This window comes from Vicia villosa, linkage group LG1, assembly GCF_029867415.1.
Source record: "Vicia villosa cultivar HV-30 ecotype Madison, WI linkage group LG1, Vvil1.0, whole genome shotgun sequence".
In the NCBI taxonomy this organism is placed as follows: Eukaryota; Viridiplantae; Streptophyta; class Magnoliopsida; order Fabales; family Fabaceae; genus Vicia; species Vicia villosa.
In genome coordinates this window covers 168,874,926-168,897,729 of record NC_081180.1, presented here as the reverse complement: position 1 = coordinate 168,897,729, position 22,804 = coordinate 168,874,926, and the positions used below count along the sequence as shown (strand labels likewise).

Sequence of the window (22,804 nt, the reverse complement as noted above, 5' to 3'; positions counted from 1 at the left end):
TCAACCTCTCCGACCACTGATTTCTTCGATCCATCAAAAGCCTTGACGATCACATTGCTAAATCTCATTGGTGTGCCACCATAAGACAGCTTAGCAAGAGTGGATTTTGGCATGACATTCAGAGATGATCCAGTATCGATCAACACATTGGACATTGAGTCCTCTTTGCAACTGACAGAGATGTGCAAAGCCAAATTATGATTCCTTCCTTCCTCAGGCAAATCTTCATCACTGAAGCTCAGATTGTTACATGCAGTGATATTACTCACAACCCCATTAAACTGATCCAGCGTCACATCATGATCCACAAAGGCTTGATCGAGTATTTTCATCAAAGAATCCCTATGAGCAGGAGAACTCGTCAGCAGCTCCATTATAGAGATCTTGTACGGAGTACGATGCAACTGATCCACAATCTTATAATCACTCATCTTAATAAGCTTCAAAATCTCATCCATTTCCTTTCCTGAAGATGACTCAGCATTCACTTTTGTCGCATCATTATTGTTCACAGGCACTTGAGTTGGATTCCTCTGGACATCCACAACTGTTTGGGGCTGAGTAAAAACTCGTCCGCTTCTAGTCACTCTACTAACATCTGCTATATTCCCAACAGAAGACAGAGGCTTAATCTCGACTTCTTTTCCAGCTTCCATCATGGTGGCATTGTATCTGTAAGGTACAGCTTTATCAGAGTTATAAGGTACAGATCCAGGCAAACATATCACAAGAGGTTCCACAGCAGCTTTGCCATAATAACCAATCTCTACACATTCCGGGATTTCAAAGCATGGTTCAATCACATTGACATCATCTTCATCTCTGTCCCTCAGAATCTCAATGAGCCTTTGATCTATCATCTCTTGTAAATCTCTTCTCACAATGTAACATCCTCGAGGATTGACTGAACAAATCCTACAAGCAGCATGATTATGCTCATAATGACTGTACTCACACAGAGTGGCATGCATCTCTACCAACGATCCTCTGATGTGTTCCACACGATAAATCTTATACTTCCCAGGGCATCCATGCACCATATTCACAGCAGACGCTTCATGAGTCGGCAGTGGGTTGTTCTGCACATTTGGACCAATATCACGGAAAGAAAGCATACCAGAACGAACCAATCTCTGGACTTCATTCTTCAGGGCCCAACAGTTTTCCAAATCATGCCCAGAAGCATTCTGATGATAAGCACAAGTGGCATCAGCCTTATACCACCAAGGGAGTTTCTCTGGCACAGGAGGTGGTGACCTTGGTTGAACCAACTTCTTATGAATTAGAGCAGGATACAGTTCAGTGTACGTCATAGGGATAGGATCAATATTAACCCGAGGATACGGATTTCGCCTTGCTGGTTGTTGATTAACAGGAGCTACAGGCACTGAATTCACGACAGGAGTTACTGACGCCACTTGTTGAGATTGATTTCTGAATCGACTATTCCTCCCATGAGAAACAGCATTAGCATCTGATTCTTTCTTCTTCTGGAGTGAAGAACCATACTTCTTCGCACCACCAGATGAATTGTCATTTCGAACCAAACGACCTTCTCGCACAGCTTCTTCCAATCTGACACCCATACCCACCATTTCGGTGAAGTCTACAGGAGCACTTGCAATCATCTTTTCATAGTAAAACGGACCAAGAGTCTTCAGAAAAATCTTAGTCATCTCTTTTTCTTCCATCGGAGGAATCACTTGGGCGGCAACCTCACGCCATCTCTGAGCATACTCCTTGAAGGATTCTTTCTCTTTCTGCATCATAGCTCGCAATTGATCCCTATCAGGAGCCATGTCCACATTATACTTGTATTGTTTCACGAACGCCTCAGCTAAGTCATTGAAAGTGCGAATATGGGTGCTATCAAGGCCCATATACCACTTAGAAGCAGCTCCAGTCAAACTGTCTTGGAAATAGTGAATCAACAGACGTTGATCATCAGTGTGAGTAGACATCTTTCTCACATACATCACCAGGTGTGCCTGAGGACAGGAATTTCCCTTATACTTCTCAAATTCAGGCAGTTTGAACTTAGCAGGTACTTTCACATTGGGAACAAGGCAAAGATCATGCACATTCTTTCCAAACAGTTCTTTCCCACGCAAGGCTTTCATCTCTTTCTGCAATTCTTCAAACTGATCTTGGAAACCATCCATTCTGTCATGAATTTCACTTGGAGCAGCATCATAAATGGGCTCTGGGACAAAAGGACCAGTATGAACAATAGGAGATGTGTTGACCATAACAGGAGTCAACGGACGAGTCATCTCAGGAACAGACAAATAACCTTCAGGCATGCCCCAGGGATATCCATTAGGCATACGTTGCTGAGTAGCACCAGCAGGAACAGCAGGAATTGTTGTAGCAGCAATTTCAGAAATCACAGTGGTCTGACCCTGAGCTTGGGCATTGGGAGGAGGAACTTGATTCTGATTTTGATTCTGACTGAGCAGCCATCAATGTCTCAACCAGAGCAGTGAGACGATCCACACCAGATCTCAAAGTAACAACCTCTTCACGTAGCTCACGATTCTCTTGTTCAAGACCTTCCATCTTCTTCTTGCAGTTAGCTCGAGTGTTATACCGGTGAGACAGCTTGATTCTGTATGAAGAACACTGAATAAGACCTCGGGAATACTCTCGGAAGCAAGACCAAAATGCAGAATGATGCATGAAATGCAATGCAAATGATTTTTATTTTTGGTTTTCAAGGAACTTTTAAGACATTAATTGTAAACATTAGCAAAAAAACATCATAAAACATAACAATATTCTTTCATTAGTAATGGAAAAGCATACAAAAGGATTCAAAGATCCAAAATTACAAAACAAAGGAAAAGCTAAAAACTAGAAGGGAACACTTCTGACGAAGATCCATCTCCTCTCTGCAGCTTCCTACGGAGCTTCTCCAATTCATCTTCATAAAAGGCCTTCAAATGAGCATTCTCGACTATCAGCTTATCAGCAACCTCTTTCCATGCCACTGAATCTTCTTGTTGTCTCTTTCGCTTTTCACCATGTTGTTGAAGTAACTCTTCTTGATGACGAATCTGATCATCCTTTTCCATCAACCAACCATCTTGGATATCAAGCATTTCATCCTTTTCTTTCAAGTGTATCTTCAACTCTTTGTTCTCAAACTCCAAAGCATCTCTTTCCGCTCTCAACTTAGCCACGAGCTCTAGATGTTCTTCACTACTTTCAACAGGAGTAGTGGAAGACAATGGTGGAGTAACGAGTAGAGAAGGCTCCTCGAGTAAATAAGGCATCTGAAAAGTATGAGCTCTAGCTTGAACCCAATCAGTGTAGTCTTTGAGAGCAACACATTGTTTCGTTCCCAAATGTCTCTTCCTATCAACATGGTGCCAAGCACGCACAAACCGATTTCTCATATCCGAATTTCCATCTTGATTAAGATAAAAGATTCCTGACACAAGAATATTAGCGGGTCTCTCCTTCATGGGATAGCAAAATTGACGCCTTGCAAGAATGGGGTTGTAGGTAATTCCTCCTTGTATACCAAGAAGAGGTACATTAGGGAATTCTCCACAACTATCAATAATCTCACCAATGTCATAAGCAGGATTGTACCAATGGATATTCCCATTAGTAAGAGGCATGATCTTCTGAGACCATGAGAGACCATCAGGATTGTTCAAGAAACTCTTAGCTTGAGGTAAGTGCGAAATAAACCACTTATAGAGCAACGGAGTGCAACAGTTGATAAGTCCACCTTTCTTATCATTCCTATGGTGAATGGAATGATAAGTATCCCCAAGCAAAGTAGGCACAGGATTCCCAATCATGAAAATCCGAATAGCATTAACATCGACAAAGTTGTCAATGTTGGGAAAGAGTATCAAACCATAGATGAGCAAGGCCAGAAATGTCTCAAAAGCAATCATACTTCCTTTACTAGCCAACATAGAAGCCTTTCCAATCAAGAACTTGGAAGTCAACCCCCAAATTCCTCCTTTTTTAGTCATGTTTGCTTTCACATCTGATATTTTCAAATGAAGAAGCTCTGCTATCTCATCAACCTGAGGCTCTTTCTCCAGACCACTAAACGGTATATCATTCGTAACTGGCAAACCAATCCAATAAGAATACTCCTCCAAAGTGGGCATAAGCTGATAATCAGGAAAGGTGAAACAATGATAAACCGGGTCATAAAACTGCACAAGAGTCTCAAGAATCCCTTTTTCCACTTTGGTCTTCAAGATAGAGATCAATTTCCCATAACGGTTTTTGAAGTTGTCAAGATTAGGAACCAAAGTTGCTAGCTCTTTCAATTCCTTTGCACTTGAATTCCGGAAAGTGTACTTCTTGATGCTTCTCTTTTGATCCATGGTACCTGTGATGTTTACAAAAAATGTCTCTAAGTTCCTTGAAAACCATTTGTGAATGTTATTTTTATGAATGCATGAATGCATGGTTTATGCATCAACCACAATCAAGAGCACACAAGATCACATCAAATCACACAAAATCACACAGTCCAGGTTCTTAGGTTCGACGTCACGAGCATGGAGCCATGGGTCTACCCATCCCACAAGGTGTGTTCTAGGGAATTTTGTACCTGCCAATCGGGTTCTACAAAGGTTCCCAGAGTTTTCAATCTTCTATCGGATATTACCGGCACGCACAATTGCTCATGGGCGCCAATAATATGCCTAAAAAGACCTCGTCTGAGCGTAGTATCGCATGACAACAAGCTCAAATTGGTACTTGATCTTGTTTCTGCACTACATCCTAAAAAGGCTTAGATTGGTTAAAAAGGTTCTAGGCCATTCAGCTTCTACGGACACTCACTATTGAAAGTAATAGCGTTATCACGATGGTTCGTAACAACCTCTACTACCTTCCATGAGGCCTCCACTGATTGGGGTTCCACCATATGACGCTCATGGTAAGGATTGCTCCTGACATGCGACTATTGGTCTTACCACCTCCTATCTCAAGTTACTCACCAAAGTTCGGGTTAGAACTTTATCTCATCACAGAGGAACCATCGAGCACCAAAAAGAAAAAAAAGAAAATAAACAAACAAAGCACACAACAATATATACAAATAAAAACACACAGACAAACAAAAATAGGCTTAACACACTTAAAACTGGATCCCCAGTGAAGTCGCCATTTTTTCTGTAGCGGGGAAAATCTGATATCGAAGCCATGAAATTGACTCGAATCAATATTTCGTTTGAAATCGCCACCGCGCTTTATTTTTTCAAAGGAAAAGGGAAAAGAACGTAAAACCCAAAGTTTTGTTTTTAAAACAAGAAAGAGATCTCAGGTACGGGTGTTGATTATATGAGGGGAAGGTTTAAAGCACCCCTCATATCCGTGGTATTCCACGGGAACCTTTTTGAAAATCTGTGTTGTGTGTGTGCTAAAAAAAGGGTTTGTTTTATTTTTAAAATAAGCTCGGCAAAGCGTTAAGCTTCGGGCCTACATACCTCCTCGGTGCAATGGAGAAGTCAGAGCTAATGTAGTTCCGCTTTTTTGGGAAAAACATTTTTAAAAACGAATAAACACTTTATCGTCGTCGGAGAGAAATACTCAGCCATTGATCTTGAGCATGAGAACAAACGAGTTCTTTGCATCGCTAATGAAAGAAGGGCTCCAACTCGGATAAAATCGACGAGTATGCCACTAGCTCTCTCACGCGGAAAAGATCTCATTATATCAATCAATTTCAAAATCGTGGGGTATAACCACTCGTTTCGACAATTAACGGTGTCTAAACTTTGAAGAAAAAGGCCAATAAGGGCAAAAGATTTTTTAAAGAAAGAGGTTTTGAAAATGATTGCAAACATAAGAAGGTTTTTGAAAAAGGGAGAAGATTTTGAAAATTTAAGAAGGGGAGGAGATGAAGAGGCTATCCTATTGCGTAAAATAAAAGCTAAGGAAAAGAAACGGTCTAACCGAAATAAGAAGCCAACACTTGACATTGTGAGTCAAGGTAGATTTCCCTTCCTTTGGAATATCAATACTAAACCAAAATTATCACTTGGGGATCCAGATGAACTTATTATCTTAGCACCATTTTACATTAAGCACATTAAAATTCTGACGAAAATCGGGCAGAGTAACGGCTGTTTTCGGGTAAAATCCTTATCTCAATGCCTTGGAATTAACCATCAAGGGCTTTCAAGGAAATACCTGCACACACAAACAGACAACAATCCAATGCCAGACAGACAGAATAACAGCAGAGTAATAACAGAATAAGAGTCCAGAGGCACTAGGTCCATAAGTCCGAATCTCCAAAATGCTAGGGATAGTAACCAATAGTCCAAAGAGAGCCTTATGTGTTTTTTAGATTTTGGTTGTTTATTAGTGTTTTAGCATAAAAGTAAAGTATGGTCCAAGTGGACAAAAGGAAAATAACGGAAGCATAAACATATGTCCAAGTGGACAAAGAGAAAATAGCGGAATTATAAACGTCCAAATGGACAAAGAGAAAATGGCGGAATGTAAATATGATGAAATGATAAAATAAAGCGATAAAGCGAGAAATATAAAGAGCGGTATAGTAAATGGCGGAAATTAAAGTTAGTTGTTAGATGTTAAAGATAACCATCTTGAAACTTGTCAAGTATGTTATCAAAGTTAGTAATGAAGATCGATGGTGAGTGAATGATGTACTCGGATTTAAGGTCAATGGAAACTTATCAGAAACTTGATAAAATCATAGCGACTACACGATAAATTTCCATAAGTCATAAATCAACCGCATACAATTCTCTTCCATATTTGATCTTTTATCGAGTCGGGACAAATGTAGGAGAACTCTCCATGTATCAAGATCATCAATCAAAGAAATAAGAAGGAGAAGAAGAAATGATCTAGCCTTTATCAAGAATCCATAGAATTCTCAAGATATCAAGACTTTCATCGATCAAGAGAAAATAAGATGAAAAAAGATAAGAATGAAAACAAATTGATCCAGTCTTTATCAAGAATCCATAGAATTCTCAAGATATTAAGACTTTCATCGATCAAAAGGAAATAAGATGAAAAGATAAGAATGAAAACAAATTGATCTAGTCTTTATCAAGAATCCATAGAATTCTCAAGATATTAAGACTTTCATCGATCAAAAGAAAAATAAGATGAAAATAAGAATGAAAACACAAAAGATAATCAACTCACACTATCATTAATATCATTCATCCATTTTGGTGGATTAGGTCATTTCAAACCTATCAACACCCTAGATCCAATGATATTAATGAAGTGTAGGAAGAAGGAAGCCAAAACAAGCACAAAAAAGGCAAAAAACCACATTCTGCCTGCTGGAAATCGATTTCATGCAAGGGGAAATCGATTTCCATAGTGCAGTTTTCAAAAAAAACAAGTTACGTTCAGCAGGAAATCGATTTCAGCCTTAAGGAAATCGATTTCCTCAGTGTAAATTTCAGCAAAAACAGCATTTAAAGGCATGAAACTTGATTTGAACAAATATACAAACACCTTATGATCACACATCAACTTGAGCACGAAATTTCCATCACAAAACCAGCAAATATCATCAATATAGCATCAAAGATGCATTGAACACAAGCAATAAAGATCTACATCATGGATCTAGCAAATTACCACTTCTTGAACAAAGATTTTGGAGTAGCTTCAAGAGCAAGCACAAGGTGTGTAGATCCTTCAAATTTGGAGATGATCAAACAAAGAAAAGAGTGAAATGTAGGAGGCTTAGTTCAAAATTAGCAAGATTCAATGTGAATCTCACTAATCTTATGAAAATGAACTTTGGGTGAGGGTTTTGGAAAGGGTGAGAAATGAATTTGCAAGCAATTTTTTGGCTCTCCAAGCTTGAGAAATGAGAGAGTAGTGGGCTCTATTTATAGGATGAGAGCAAGAGTAGTGGTAGTTTGGTCTTTTTGCATTTGGTAATTAGCTTGTGTTTAATTGGTGATTAAAGTGGCAATTAAATGGTAAAAAGTGGTAAAATGGGGTTTAAGTGGGTTTAATGAAGAGAATTATTTTGATGAGGTGGAAAATTGGTAAAATGACAAAAATGGTCAAAGAAAATAGGTGCCAAAATCAAATCAAGCTTCCCTCTCTATTTTTTTTGAATTTCGCCTTAAGGAAATCGATTTCCCCAGGAGTGAAATCGATTTCACTCTGTTCCAGAAGAGAATTTGGCGCAAAATACACTAGGGAAATCGATTTACCCAGGAGGGAAATCGATTTCATGTTGTCCAGAATGTGATTTTGTTGAAGATTGCTGCAGGGAAATCGATTTACCCAGTAGGGAAATCGATTTCATCAGTCAAAAATTTGAAAAATGCCTTGTTTATTGCATGTCTTGGCTTGGTACCTACAAAACAAAAGCCTACAAAGAAACAAAGCAATATTTTTGGTATTTGGGTTAGTATAATATGCATACAAGATAAACAATCATTGGTGCTTGATGGTCCCTCTTATTGATGAGGTGAGTGCAACACCATAAACAAAACTTCCAAGTGAAGCTCTTGATTAGTGATTGGGATATGAATGATATAGGATCTTAGGGTCAAAAATTGGGGTATGACAGTTAGTCTATCCATGCATGGTGAATACATTGACGGGAGACTTTGTATTTGTCCATGTAATCTGAATATCATGATTCAGAAATTGTTATGGTCATGCTGATCTCTGAGAGTTTAGTTCTATCTATGAAGTTTATCAGTTGTCTGGGATGTAAAAGAAGATCTTGGCACTGAGCAATAGTGTCAGAAGTGGTAGTTTTGATAGTATGGAGTTGTATATGATCTTAGTTATAGTAACATGCTGGCAAAACATGAGTGTTATCATAGTAAATGCAATAGCAAAATGGCTGATGAAGAAGGGGTTCTTCTACTCTAAGTTACAGATAGTGGCAGTCTGGATCTTGTGTAGCAAGTTAGCTGGGAACATTTGTTCTAGAATATGTGAGAAATTCCTAATCAAGTGTATCTGGTGTTGAGGTAATTATGCATATATTTTTTTGGTATGTTTTCTTCTTGTTAGATTCTTTTTGTTTTTGGAAACCCAGACTTACTCTTAGTTTCCTGGGGTGATTTTCTTTTTGGGAGAAACTTAGACTTACTCTTTGTTTCTTAGGGTTTGCTTGTTCTTATTTTAAGTTTTTTTGAGTTTTTTTCTTATTACCTTTTGTCAAGTTTAGACTAAAGAGGGGGAGAAAAGAATGCTGTTGAGTCTAGTTTTGTGTTAACATATTGTTGACATGAGAGTCTTGAGTCTGTCCTTGCAGTTGTTTTGCAAGGATGTTCTAAAGAATGTTCTGACATTCTTTCCTTGTGTAGGATTGTGGTTGGTTGATTCATTAGGTAGCTTTCAGGGGGAGTGTGGTGTATCTGAGTCTCTAATCACAAACTGGAAAAAAATGAACTCTGACATTATCTGGTTGATTATTATGAAATCTTAAGATGACTACTGATGGTTATCTCCATCTTTGATCACAACTAGTGATGGTTGTATTTGAGTATAATATCATTTATAATGTCATAGTTGGAGCTGGTTGAAGAAAAGGCAGTAATCTCAAAAGTAGAAGAAAAGGAGCTGATGACTGTTTAAGCAATGGAGGATTCTGAATAAGAAGATAGCAAGGACCTTTTTTTTCTAAAGTGTTATGTGTTTCTGTGCTACTAGGGCATGAGAGGAAATGTCTGACCAGATGTCAGGACATGTTGTGAAAATATATGTTTATTTAAAGCTAGCAAAGAAACATCTTGGAGGATAACATCAAAGCTTAGTCAGAAAATTTTGTCCATGACTATGCATGCGCTATCTTAGAAAATTGGTTCTTCCAGAAGAATTGGTCCACAGCAAGAAAAGGTAGTCAAAAGGCAATCTTGGAATTGGAATTTTTTTTGTTTGACTACGCACATGTATGTTCTACCTGCTCAATGGAAACAGTCCAACATTATTAAAGGCATTCAAAGATATTGGACGGTACACATTGGTTTGTGGTGGTTTTTTCCTCAAATAATATTTTCCTTGACTAATCAATTTGTCATATTTTCAAGGATCGTTATTTCCTAAGTCTCCTATCAGCTTATTTATAGAGCCTTATGCTATTCATCGTTTCACAGTTTGAAAGTGCTGATCATTATAAGGTTCATGCGGGTATGGGTAAGTTGTACTCGGGCTTGGTTTTGTGATGGCCTTATTTGTCAATTTTTGGCCAAAAATGAGGAGAAAGGGTGTATTTCTCATATGCTCAGCCAGGAGTTTTTACTCACATCTGATATCCAAACATGTCAGAAACAATGTTCTATCATAAGGATGTATGGTGTTGGTTTGTGACTTGTGTTCTGAGTTATGAATTGTTGTGACTTATGATCTGAGTTACACCATTTGTGTACCCAATATGACATATCATGCAGGTAGTTCTACAATTACGGGGGAGAGTTGTACATCTTTTTCCTCATGTACACCAAATGACTTTAGGACTTTCTGTCTAACAATCTTGAGGTTGTTGTTCCTTGGTGTTCAAGATCTGGAGCAAATGGAGCTGAGAGAATGTTGTTCAAGATGTCGAACAAGATGTTTCGGCAACATCTTGGTTGGGCTATTACTATATTCCCTGGGGTTTTAAATGTAATTTTTTTATTTGTTTTAGCCAAAAATATGCCAAAGGGGAGATTGTAAGTTTTGTATTTCTAGAGTTGGCATTAATTTTTGTAAAATAAATACTAGCTGCAAGAATGAAGTATAGAATATCTGTATAAAAACAGCTACAAAAGATAATGAAACACGTTAGGTTGAAGTTATTTAACATCTGGAACAACATGTCACATGGGATGTCACGACATCATGCCTAAGCTGAAGTGAAGAGTTTTAGTTAAATCAGTTATGATTTAACTACTACAAAAGAGTGCAGAATATTCCTGGATATTATGCAAATCAAATAAATGCATATATTCTTAACAAGTATAAAGAATCAATAAGAAGATTTGAGGAATCAATAAGAAGAATCAAATCAGAATATTTGAAGATTATATAGTTTCTAAATATAGAGATATTCTCGGAAACTAAAAGATTGAAGACCTTGTTTGTAGCAGAAGTTACTACGATTTGTAACAGCAAATATGTTGTGATTAAAGACCCAAATCCAGTTGGGAATAGGCTATAAATAGAAGCATTGTAACCTAATAAAAATAAAACAACCGAGAATAGAAAAGATGTAATCATTAGGGTTTGTCGAGGTAAACCTCCCGGATTGTGGGAAGGTTACCATGTGAACCTCGAAGCCTGTAAGTAAGAGGTGTATTGTTCTTGGAGGAAGCTTTTAAGTAACTCCAAGTTAGTGTTCATAGTCAAGATTCTTGGCTAGGGATTGTCATGGAAATGTGTCTTCCAAACTGTTTGTTTGTGTAATTAGAATGTTGGTGATTAGGTCGTTGTTACAGCTCTTGGGACTGGAGAACTGTACAACATCACTGTGGTGATAGGAAGTGGGATGAGGATATTCCATATCTAGAGAGCATATAGGTAGAAGGGTCATTGGGCATGGATTAAGTGAAGGGTTGTAAACGGGGAGTTTAGCTCTGAATTAATACTGCTGATAGTGGACTTCATTTCTGGCTTGGTATGCCCTCAGAGTAGGTGTGTTTGTCACCGAACTGGGTCAACAATTACTGGTGTCATTTATCTTTCAGTTTGGCATAAATCTGTGTATATATCATGCTAATGTTTCTTGACAGATCAGATGTCACGACATCTTTTAAGACATCTGGGTCTGTTACACCAGAATTTCAGTTATCACCAATAAAAGCACTTTATTGGTGACACAATCCACCTTTTCGCTATCTCAAAACCCTAGATTGAGTCTTTAATCCTTCAATTTTTTCCTTTTACTCCTTCGTCTCCAATCTTGAGGATCTTCTTTTCATGGATTTCTTTAACGAGTCTTTCAGTCCGGATAATCCTCCTGTACTTAAGGAGATAAAAGGATGTTGCGAAGTGAAAGAAGTTGAAATTGGTGTGTTTGTGTCATGGTGAACAAATGGTTGAGTCTCTTTAGAAGATACAATTTTCGATAATTATGCAACAGAAAATAATTAGATCAATTAACAAAAACGTTTGCGAGGCACAACGAAAACCTAATGAATTTGATGTAGAATTATGTGAGAATCATAAAACATTCCACAAACAGCGCCACTATTCTTGTATGGAACATGAGATTGATGGTGTGCAGATAAAAGTTGTTGTAGAAGCTCTTCAATATGACAATGAAGGCCTCTATTAGGTGGAGGAAAGAGGTCTACTTGTAAAGTTAGCACTCAAATGTCCAAATCAGTGAGGTCAGAGAGTCGTAACTTGCAAGGTTGAATTAATTATACTAGTTTATGACACATGATCATGTTTATATACATACAACAATTAAAATTGCCTTAGGAAACACAACACATTGTATGGTAGATTGTTGTATTGAATCCAACAACTATGACGAACACAATATTCTTGGGGAGTATTTACTTGTTTGTCTTTTTAAACAAGCAAATTTTCGAATTTGACTTCGAATTGTATTGAACCATTTGTTGACCGTCCGAAAAAATAATTAATTTTAATTGTTTATATTTCAAAATACTTAGTTAGCACTATTATTTAAAAACATATTTAAAAAAGGGGTCTTGTTAACCAGTGCCCTCATAGTACTCTTTAAGCATACTAAATAAAAAAATATTCTTTATAAAAGTTAACATTTCAATTTCCAATACACTTTTAATGCATTGAATACACACATTTTAATAAAAATTTACCATTTTAATCACTTAAAGAGTACCTAAAAAAAAGACACTGCTTAGCATTTCCTTTAAAAAAAAGAAACAATAGTATTTTATATTTAGAAAGAGACATATATTTAAAGATACATCTTTTCTGAAATGAATGTTTTTATTTAAGAATATAGGGAATATTAATGGTCATTTTGTAACACTATATAACTTGAAGAAAAACATGTTTTTCTTAGAATAACTTTCTTGACTCATCTATTTTTAGGAGAGAGAGAAAAAACTTGTAACCTAAAATGATTCACTCTAATAAAGTAATAATAGTATCCTTCAACCTTAAACTTTACATCTGCCCATAAAATTTAGACTATAGTCAACCCACAACAACCACCAACACCAGTTTCACTACTTACTACTTACTCATCTCTCTCTCTCTCTCTCTCTCTCTCTCTCTCTCTCTCTCTCTCTCTCTCTCGACAAGGATTCAACAACAGCAACCTGTAAAGTTAAAGAACAAACCACTATTGTAACAAGACACAAACTTCAAAAAGCTGTTCCTTTGAATCAAAACCAAACCAGCAACAATAATAAGAAACCATGGGAATACTATACGATGATGTAGTGATTATCAAGCCGCCAGAAAAAGAAGGTGACCCAACTATGGTTACTGTGAATTGCCCCGACAAAACCGGTCTTGGTTGTGACTTGTGTCGTATCATACTCTTCTTTGGTCTAAACATTGTTAGAGGAGGTAACTTTACCAACACTAAAAATCAAAACTTTCATAGTTTCTGAGATTGGAATTCGTTTAAAAATCAAATTTTTGTCATGAAATTTTCATTTTTGTTTGAATTTGAGATATGGGTATGTGAGTTTACTGAATTTCAGAGATGGGTTTGCTTTGGTTTCTGTGTTTGTTTGATGCTGAAGTGGATTTCTTGAATTTGAGATTAAGAATAACAGTTTTTTTTTTTGTTTTTGTTTTCGGTGTGGTGATGTAGATGTGTCAACGGATGGAAAGTGGTGCTATATAGTTTTCTGGGTGGTTGGGAAACAGAAGACAAGATGGAGTTTGTTGAAGAAGAGGATGGTTGAAGCTTGTCCTTCTTGTTCCTCAGCTTCTGGAATCTCTTATTACTGTTCGGATTTGCAGCCAACTAAGCCTCCTGATGTTTTCCTGTTGAAATTCTGCTGCCATGATCGGAAAGGACTATTACACGGTAATTTTCGAAGCTTTACTTGGAAATCCAAGTCTTCCTGTGTGTGTGGTTGGTTCTGGATCGACGAAAATTGATTTTGAATGAATTGGTTATGTAAAGTTGATTTTGGTTAAAAGTGCTTTAAGTTGGAATCATTTTTGGATGCAAAATCAATTCTACTCAAAGAGCATCCCAACTTCTCGTAATCAATTCTACGCCACTGGAATCAAATTTGACTCTACGATAATCGAACACTGCATGTATTTTATGTTGCTGTTGTCGATAGAATTTCAACACTATTAGTTACGGATTAGTCCAAGACCTTGGTACTTTTGTTTTCATTTCTGCATAATTTGCAACTCTTAATTCATCGATCTTTGGTCACAACGATCCACCTTCATTCTCATTAGTTCGGCGGAGTAGTAAAAGGGCTGCAGGGTTTGGTTCGATTGTTATGAAAGCCATTGATGTCATATTCTTGAATGCATTCCAATTTGGAGTTATGTTATGCCATATCTTATTTTTATAAGATCGTCTTTTACTTTGCGAATCCGGTTTTGTGTGAAATCGGTAGACACAACCAATTAACCTAATGTTTTTATATCTGTGACAGATGTTACTGCGGTTCTTTGTGAACTAGAGCTTTCTATTATCAAAGTCAAGGTTTCCACTACACCCGATGGAAAAGTCTTGGATCTGTTTTTTATCATAGATACCAGGTTTTTACATATTCTATTTGCTACTCTATAATGCTACTTCGTTTCTACCAAAACTTCTTTATCGTTTTACTTAATGCGCCTTTGATGACAGAGATCTTCTACATACAAAGACAAGAAAGGATGATACAATGGAACATATAAAAGGTGTTTTGGAGGATTCTGTACTTACTATGGACATCGAATTGGTTGGTCCGGAAATTTCTGCTTGTTCGCAGGCATCTTCATTCCTTCCAGCTGCCATCACTGAAAATGATTATAGTTTGGAATTGCCTGATTCAGTTCAAACCGGAACTCTCCGATCAGATTATACTTCTATCACGGTGGACAACACGCTTAGTCCGGCTCATTCCCTTGTCCAAATTACGTGCCAAGACCACAAAGGTCTTCTTTACGACATAATGAGAACTCTCAAAGACTACAACATTAAGGTATGTTCATTCAAAATCATCATGAATAGATATTGTTTTATGCTAATCTTATGCTGTTATCAATTGAATATGTGCCAATGCTATTTGTCGCTTAATCAGATTTCGTTCGGGCGTTTCACTACAAAGCCTCGACGAAAATGTGAGATGGACTTGTTCATCATGCAAGCAGATGGAAAGAAGATAGTTGACCCTAACAAGCAGAGTTCTTTGTTGTCGCGCCTTAGAACGGAACTATATCGTCCACTAAGAGTAGCTGTTGTGAGCCGAGGCCCTGATACCGAGCTTCTGGTTGCAAACCCTGTCGAGTTGTCTGGCGAAGGACGGCCTCTAGTTTTTTACGATATTACTCTCGCTCTCAAAATGCTCGAAATTTGCATCTTTTCGGTAATTACTGATCTGTTATCAAAATTTGTAAAGGTCGAATCGTTTAGTCCTTTAAATTTCCGAAATAGTTTTTCAGCAGACGTAATGTTAATATTCTGATGAATTGTTTCAACAGGCTGAGATAGCGAGACACGTGATCGGAGACCGAGAGTGGGAAGTTTATAGAATCTTGCTCGACGAAGGGGAGGGATTGTGTGTTCCGCGGAACAAGATTGAGGAGGGAGTTTGGAAGATGTTGATGGGATGGGAGTGATCAATACATGGTTGCTGTCATGAGATTTTCCACCTTGTGAATGAACCTCTGTCAATGTACATATAACAATGATATGATAAAGTTTATTAGAAGTAATTGTGAAATATAATGTATGCAAATGATGTGTTTTATTTCTTTTGTAATGCTAACTTAATGTATATAAATTAGAAGGTAGTAGCAAGTAGATGAAAATGAAGTAAATATTGTGAAGTAGTTTGTTAATATTCTGATTAATCTTATGTTTATTGATAAGAATGTCTTAAATACAATCCCAAAAATCAGAGAAAATTAATAACTCAATGTAGTTGGTCTAAATTTAGTGGTAAGTGTTTCTATTAGTGCTGCTGCAATTAGGGGTGATAAAGTGGGCATGGTCATTCGAGTATATGTCTGTTTTGTCCGTACTTTTTTAGAACGGGTCAAAGTTTTAGATATGTATTCTCTAATGTGTATTTCTATTCTGTTTTTTTTTTTTTTAGAGATGTAGTGTCTGCGAGTCCTTTCTCTGTCTTGTTTCTATTTTATTGTGGAAAGAGTTAAAATTTTAGATTTAAGCTTTCAACTGTGTTCCTCCTGGTTTTTTCCAGATTTTTACGGCACGGACCTGGATCGGTTGGCCCCTAACTACACGCATCATGTGCATTGACACATAATACACAAAATCAGAATTATTTAGTCAAGAAGTGAGTTGCTGATGAGAATTTTGCTATAGTAACATAATTAAGCTTGTATTTTATATTTCTCTTCAATTACATCCGTACTTGGAGAACGCCACACTATTGAATAAATTTCATGTCATGAGAGATCATTTGGGGGCATGAACGTTTAGCAGCAGCCGTCACCAATTTTTTTCCTCCTTTATTGAGGATTCTTGATTTTTTTTATAAACTTTTTCAAATCATCACTATTTGATGATCAATTAATTGTTTATCACATTCTTCGCTCTCGTTTATTCAATGGCAATGGCAGAAGTTTTTAATGAAGGTACCACACTGCCTCCTTTACCACCTCAACCGCCTATAAAATTTTCACCGGTTTCCTTCAATGCTAAGTATTTAGTCATTCAAAAAGGTTATTGGCTCAATGAAAAAAATTATTTCCAATTGTCTCTGTTGATGGGTATTTGTGGTGCGGTTTTGACTTAAAAAATCATTCAAATTTCAAGAGAAAAAAGTGTGTGGTTCGGTTGACTTTTATAAATAAAACCAAACCAAATCAAATCAATGTGGTTTAGATTGGTTCGGTTTTTTTAAAAAATTTATTGAGTCATACATACTGATCGTACCTGATCAGAAGAATCGTCAAGGCCTGCTCGGATGCTGGTCTTCGTAAAGTGAGAGGGGGGGTGTACCTGCAAGGTACTCCGATGCCAAAGTGAGTAGATGAGCAAAGGAGAGCAAGTACTAGCTAAGGTTAGAAGAGAATTGAATACCTGACCCTCTAGTCAAAGAGGGTATATATAGCCCCCAGCGCTGGGCCATGATCTCGCTATTGGGTTGGATTCCCAAGCCCAACTAGGAGACTGCCAGGTTTCCTGAGCGGAAATATCGGAGGTGCGTGTACGCCCTCTGTCCTGGTTAACCGCTCCGAAGTCCAAGGGAAGACGCGGTCTTTTAGGAGCCACGTGGGATCCGAGTTGTTCGGAGGGTTGGATATGAAGGAGCCCCGCGCGGAGCAGGGTCCTCGGCAAGGATGACGTCCGGGGGAGAGTTAACGCCGAGCAAGGTCGTCCGCTCCGGGTAGGGTGTTAGTGCCGAGCAAGGCGTGTCGGGGAGGCAATGAACTATTCATGGGCCATGGGCCTCTGAGGCTTATTGGGCCGAAAGCGGTGTTGGGCCTAGCCTTGGCCCAGTCCAGAACAGGAGCCCCCCAAGTCGGAGTTTTCTGGTTAAGAAGCTGTGACTTTGCTTCTATGCTCGGACCCCTATCCTCGTGGTTGCTCGGTGAATCGATCCTCGTTACACAGACGCGCTCGGAGGAAAATCCAGTGGTGGGCGAAACGTCGCGCGTGGGAAACACGCGCTGACGTGGCATAGGCAATGATGGCCTAGGGTCTAGGAGGCGGCGCCTGTCAGGAGAGGCGACGCTTCGCCTTCCGAGCCTTTTCCCTATAAAAGGGGGCGAATTCTCTCATTTGGAAGTTTTCCTCTCTCTGTTTGTCTACTCGGCTCCGATCAAGGGTTCCTCGGGGAATAGTTTCCTAGCTCGTTCATCATATCAAGGTCGTCGCCTAGCGAAGGATTCTCCTCGGCCATCATCATTATGTCTGCAAGTAAGTTCGTTTAGCCTGTCGTTGCTTTACTATTTTTCATAGGATTTGTGTGTTTCGCTTTCGAGGTCTTCGTCATCACCATCTTCCCCGGGTTATCTAAGCGATGCCCGGGGGTTAGCGTGGGTTGGCAGGCCGGAGTACGTTGGCGTTAAACTGCTTTAGATAAGCTTTCCCGTTGTCGTGTCATCTGTGAGTCCTCGGCTGACGAGCGTTGTTCCTCGATGGGGGTTTAGCCGGGGGCTCCGCTGCTCCTGCTCTACCCTTTCGCTCGTATCGCGGTGGAAGGGTGGATTTGATGACTGTCGAATTCACTTTTTCCCTTCTGCCTGCAGGTGGATCTGATTCGAGCGCTAGTTCGGAATCTGGCTCGGAATCTGACTCGTGGAGGAGTGGGTCGGACGATTCGACGGCCACTAGCTCCGAGGTCGAGATCATCGAGGATCAAAACGCGTCCTCTCCGGCAGACCCTGACCATGTGGATTCCCCGGGTCCGGATGCCGAGGGAGGGGTTTCCCCCATGCCTTTGTTTAGCTACGAGTGTACGGTTGCGCTCGACTGGATAGCCGACGAAGCCTTGACGGTCGCTTCTCGGTATACTGAGTCTTTGGATGGGGCGTTCAGAGAAATTGAGACCTTGGGGGAGGGTGAAGCGCCGAATTACCGAGTGGTTCGCCCGTCCCAAGACGAGCGCATATGCTCTCGATTTAACGTGGATGGCTTTGCAATGTATGAATACGTGTTCAAGGAACTCGGCTTCCGATTACCCTTCTCCGACTTTCAGAAATCGGTGATGGCATTTCTAAATTTGGCGCCGTCCCAACTGCATCCGAATGCCTTTGCTTTCATGCGAGCGTTCGAGATTGTTTGTAACTATTTGGGGATTGGTGCTACGACCGCATTGTTCGGCCGGTGTTTCCGCGTCCAAAGGCAGGCGGCAAACGGCCGATATAGCTGGGTCTCATTCAGAAACGCCGAGCGAAAACTCTTCGGGACGTACACTGACTCCGTGAAAGGCTTCAAGGATCGGTATTTTATCGTCCAGCCGATCAGCCGACTGGCCTACTCGGAGGTATCGGATCTCGTGGTCATGCGCGATGAAGACGGGGAGGTGCTAAGGGGCGAGGATGGACAGGTGGCGAGGGAATTCTGCACAAGGTTCCCGTTTTTCTGGTGGAAGGGTCATTTCTCTTCTCCTCCTAAACATTATGTTTGGGAGGACGGGGACCTGGATGAGCAAGATACGGAGTCTTATTCGGTCTTGTGTAAGTATGTAGAGAGCTTCACTATATCCCAGTGGGTGACGAAGACCGGGGCTCCCGTATTGGACGAGAACGGTGTGCAGGTCGCGGAGCAGCGGTCCATTAATACTAAGGCTTTGTTGTCTTGTCGGACTCCCGAGGAGACTCGGGCGTTGTTAGGTCGTGTCCCTTCGCTCTGCATTTCTTCTTCTGCCCTGTGTTTTTGCTAACTTGTTTTACTTTTTCTTCGCAGATGCTATGCCGGAGAAGGATGAGGCGATCCTGAAGATGGCTCTGGATGCGAAGAAGAATCAAAAGAAGAAGGGTCGGAGTGCTGGTGCCGGGGAGCATTCTGCCTCGGCAGGTTCTCCTCGGGTGAACGTAGATGAGCCGTCTCCCAAGAGAGGACGCCACGAGCCGTCACATCTGGGTCCCGAGCGGGCCTTTGTATTGCCTCCCTGCTATAAGGATGGAGGCTACTTTGAGAAGTTCCCCCTAGCCATCGCTCCGGACGAAGCTCGTCGGATTGGTGAAATGGACTCCCCGTCACTTCAGAAGCAGCTGGCGTGCGACAGTGCCGCCGTGATGAGGGTTTTGGGAATGGCTCAGGTGTTAGCCGCTGGTGGTTCGGGCTCGGCCGAGGCCGTGAAGAAGGCAGAAGCGGCTAAGAAGGTTGCCGAGGAGAAGATGAAAGTCATGGAGACGGACCGCAAGGAGCTGAAGAAGAAGATCGACTTGGCTCTGAAGCAGAGGGACGGGGAGATTGCGGAGTTGAAGAAAAAGCTTGCCGACTCTGAGCTTAAGTGGGCTTCTTCGGCAGATGAGTCGCCGGATGTGGCTGCTCTGCAATCCAGGGCTGAGTTTGTGGAGAAAGTGGACGGCCTGAAGATAAGCTTGGCCGACATGGCTGAAGTTGGGTTCGAACGCGCCGTTCATCAGTTGAGGCTTCTGAACCCCGGCCTGAAGGAGGACAACATCGGCCTTTCTTCGAAGATTGTGGACGGTGTGCTGGTGCCCGAGTCCCCTGAGAGTGACGAGTAGATAGGGTGATCCCGGGTCTGCGTGCCTGTATTCTTCGGCCTGCGCGCCACTTTCTCTTTTGTTGGGTAATGCCCGGATTATCTTTTGGGGGCCTGCGTGCCCGTCATTTGTTTGTAACTTTTGGATATCGTCGGCCGATCTGGTCGGCATCTTTAATGTTTTATAGCTTTGTCTGCTTATATTCGTTTATTCGCATCCTTAAAGTACTATCGTTGCCTGCTCGTATTTGATAACATTTCTGCAGTGCTCGGAAGCCGAGGTGTTTCCTCCATACTTAGGATATTTTTCGTTTGCATCCGGCTACGCTCGGGTATGCCGGGGAGGTTTTTGTGTTAGGTAACTGCTGGTATATATTTGTATGCTCCGAGGAGTTACCTCCACACTTAGGCCATTTTCGTTTTTGTGAACTATGCTCGGCTAAGAATGATTGTCCGGGCGTGTTGACTACGGTCCGGGTGCGCAGAGCAGGTGTGCGCTGTTAGCGAGTACGAGACCATGATCATGGCCAAGTTCTCGCGGCGTGAACGATCCCATCGCGAGCTGGGGTTCTGCCGTGCAGGTACTTCCACGGATGGTCTAGGTGTAGATTCTTCCGTGTGGTCGGTTCTCCCATCTGGTGGTTGGATCCGACCGTTGCTGTCGTGGAGTTCCCGCGTTCGTACCGATGACGCGGCTCCATGCCCGGTTAGCACCTGTGATGGATACGGATGTCCGGGGGTGTTAGGTCGGGTCTAACTGTAATAACGTCTGAGCTTTTCAGCGTTCCAAGGCCGAGCAAGTTTTACTCCGAGGAGATCCTCGAGGTAGTAGGCGCCATTCTCGGTTTTGTCATAAACTCGGTATGGGTCTTCCCAGTTTGGGGCTAGTTTGCCTTCGCGTGAATCCTTCATGTTCCTGCGGAGCACTAGGGCGCCGACTTCGAATTCGCGCTTGATGACTTTGGTGTTATAGCGGAGAGCTATTTGTTGTTTCAGTTTTGCTTCTCGGAGGGAAGATCCTGTGCGGATCTCCTCGACCATGTCGAGCTCCTCCCTCATTGCTTCGTCGTTGAGCTCTTCGTCGAGGGGGGATTCGGTGCGCCGAGAAGGCTCTCGGATTTCTACTGGAATTACGGCCTCGGTGCCGTAGGTTAGTCTAAATGGAGTTTCGCCCGTGCTCGAGTGGGGGGTCGTTCTGTATGCCCAAAGCACACTATGCAGCTCCTCGACCCAGGCTTTTTTGGCTTCGCCGAGTCTTCGCTTTAGCCCTCGGAGAATGACTCTGTTAGCTGCTTCGGCTTGCCCGTTAGTCTGAGGGTGCTCGACAGAAGTGAAGTGTTGCTTCGTGCCGAGCTTGGCTACAAACTCTTGGAATTTTCTGTCGGTGAACTGGGTGCCATTGTCGGTGATTATGGCCTGAGGGACCCCGAACCGGGCGAGTATATTTCGTTTGTAGAAACGGAGCACGTTTTGAGACGTGATCTTGGCGAGTGCCTCGGCTTCAATCCACTTCGTGAAGTAATCGACGGCAACCACGAGATACTTGTTTTGGTATGAGCCGACCGGGAATGGTCCGAGGAGGTCCATTCCCCAGGTGGAGAAAGGCCAAGGTGACGATAGGGACTTGAGCTCGTTTGGGGGAGCCAAGTGCATGTCGGCGTGACGCTGGCACTTGTCGCATTTACGGACATGTTCTTTGGCATCTTGTTGCATGGTCGGCCAGTAGTAGCCAGCTCTGAGGGCTTTCCTTGCTAGTGATCGGCCGCCGAGGTGATGGCCGTTGATCCCCTCGTGGAGCTCATGGAGTATCTCGGACGCCTGTGATGTGTCAACGCATTTAAGGAGAGGGATGGAGAAACCCCGTCGGTACAGTTTGTTCTCGATGACTGTGTACGAACAGGCTCGTCTTCTGATGATTGAAGCTTCCTTGGCGTCGGCCGGTAATTCGTCCTTGGTGAGGTAGTTGTACACCGGGGTCATCCAGCAATGGTCGTCCCCGATGGCGAGTACCTGTAGGGCTTGGGAATTCTCGCTTATGCTCGGTTTGGGCAAGATTTCTTGGATCACCGACTTGTTTCCGCCCTTCTTTCTCGTACTCGCAAGTTTGGACAGTATGTCGGCACGCGAGTTGTTCTCCCGGGGAATATGCTCGACGTTGACCTTAGAGAATTTTTTCATCTTCTCTCTGACGAGAGTGAGATACTCGGCCAGTGTGTCGTTTTTTGCTTGGTAATCGCCGCTGACTTGGGAGGCGACGAGCTGGGAGTCGGTGTAAATCATGACCTCTCGGGCTCCTACATCCTCGGCCAGACGTAGGCCTGCTAAGAGAGCTTCGTATTCGGCCTGGTTGTTCGACGTGGTAAAGGATAAGACCAAGGATACTTCGATGATGAGTCCCTCGTCATTTTCCAGGATAATGCCGGCTCCACTTCCTGAGGAGCTCGAAGCGCCGTCCACGTAGATGGTCCATTTGTTTCCAGTTGGGGTTTGGGAGCTGGAAATAGCGGTCATCTCGGCCACGAAATCAGCGAGTGCTTGGGCTTTTA

The 22,804-nt window shown here is 41.4% G+C and overlaps 2 protein-coding genes across 2 annotated transcripts; both read left to right on the top strand.

Annotated features, from left to right (window-relative positions):
* Positions 1-13,028: 13,028 nt before the first annotated feature.
* LOC131620152 (ACT domain-containing protein ACR10-like) lies at positions 13,029-15,872 on the top strand. The gene is made up of 6 exons (XM_058891167.1): positions 13,029-13,497; positions 13,748-13,966; positions 14,559-14,664; positions 14,756-15,092; positions 15,192-15,476; positions 15,592-15,872. Exons 1-6 carry the CDS (start codon positions 13,344-13,346, stop codon positions 15,727-15,729), a joined length of 1,239 nt encoding a protein of 412 aa, XP_058747150.1. The 5' UTR covers positions 13,029-13,343; the 3' UTR covers positions 15,730-15,872.
* Positions 15,873-19,773: 3,901 nt separating this feature from the next.
* LOC131659233 (uncharacterized) lies at positions 19,774-20,280 on the top strand. Its single transcript, XM_058928449.1, has one exon. It carries the CDS (start codon positions 19,774-19,776, stop codon positions 20,278-20,280), a length of 507 nt encoding a protein of 168 aa, XP_058784432.1.
* Positions 20,281-22,804: the final 2,524 nt, after the last annotated feature.

Bases quoted from the DNA above. Each gene is read 5' to 3' on its own strand.
- LOC131620152 (XM_058891167.1), top strand. From the start codon at position 13,344: ATGGGAATACTATACGATGATGTAGTGATTATCAAGCCGCCAGAAAAA. The intron at 13,498-13,747 runs GTAACTTTACCA...GTGGTGATGTAG, and splicing joins TCTAAACATTGTTAGAGGAG to ATGTGTCAACGGATGGAAAG. The intron at 13,967-14,558 runs GTAATTTTCGAA...TATCTGTGACAG, and splicing joins TCGGAAAGGACTATTACACG to ATGTTACTGCGGTTCTTTGT.
- LOC131659233 (XM_058928449.1), top strand. From the start codon at position 19,774: ATGGACTCCCCGTCACTTCAGAAGCAGCTGGCGTGCGACAGTGCCGCC.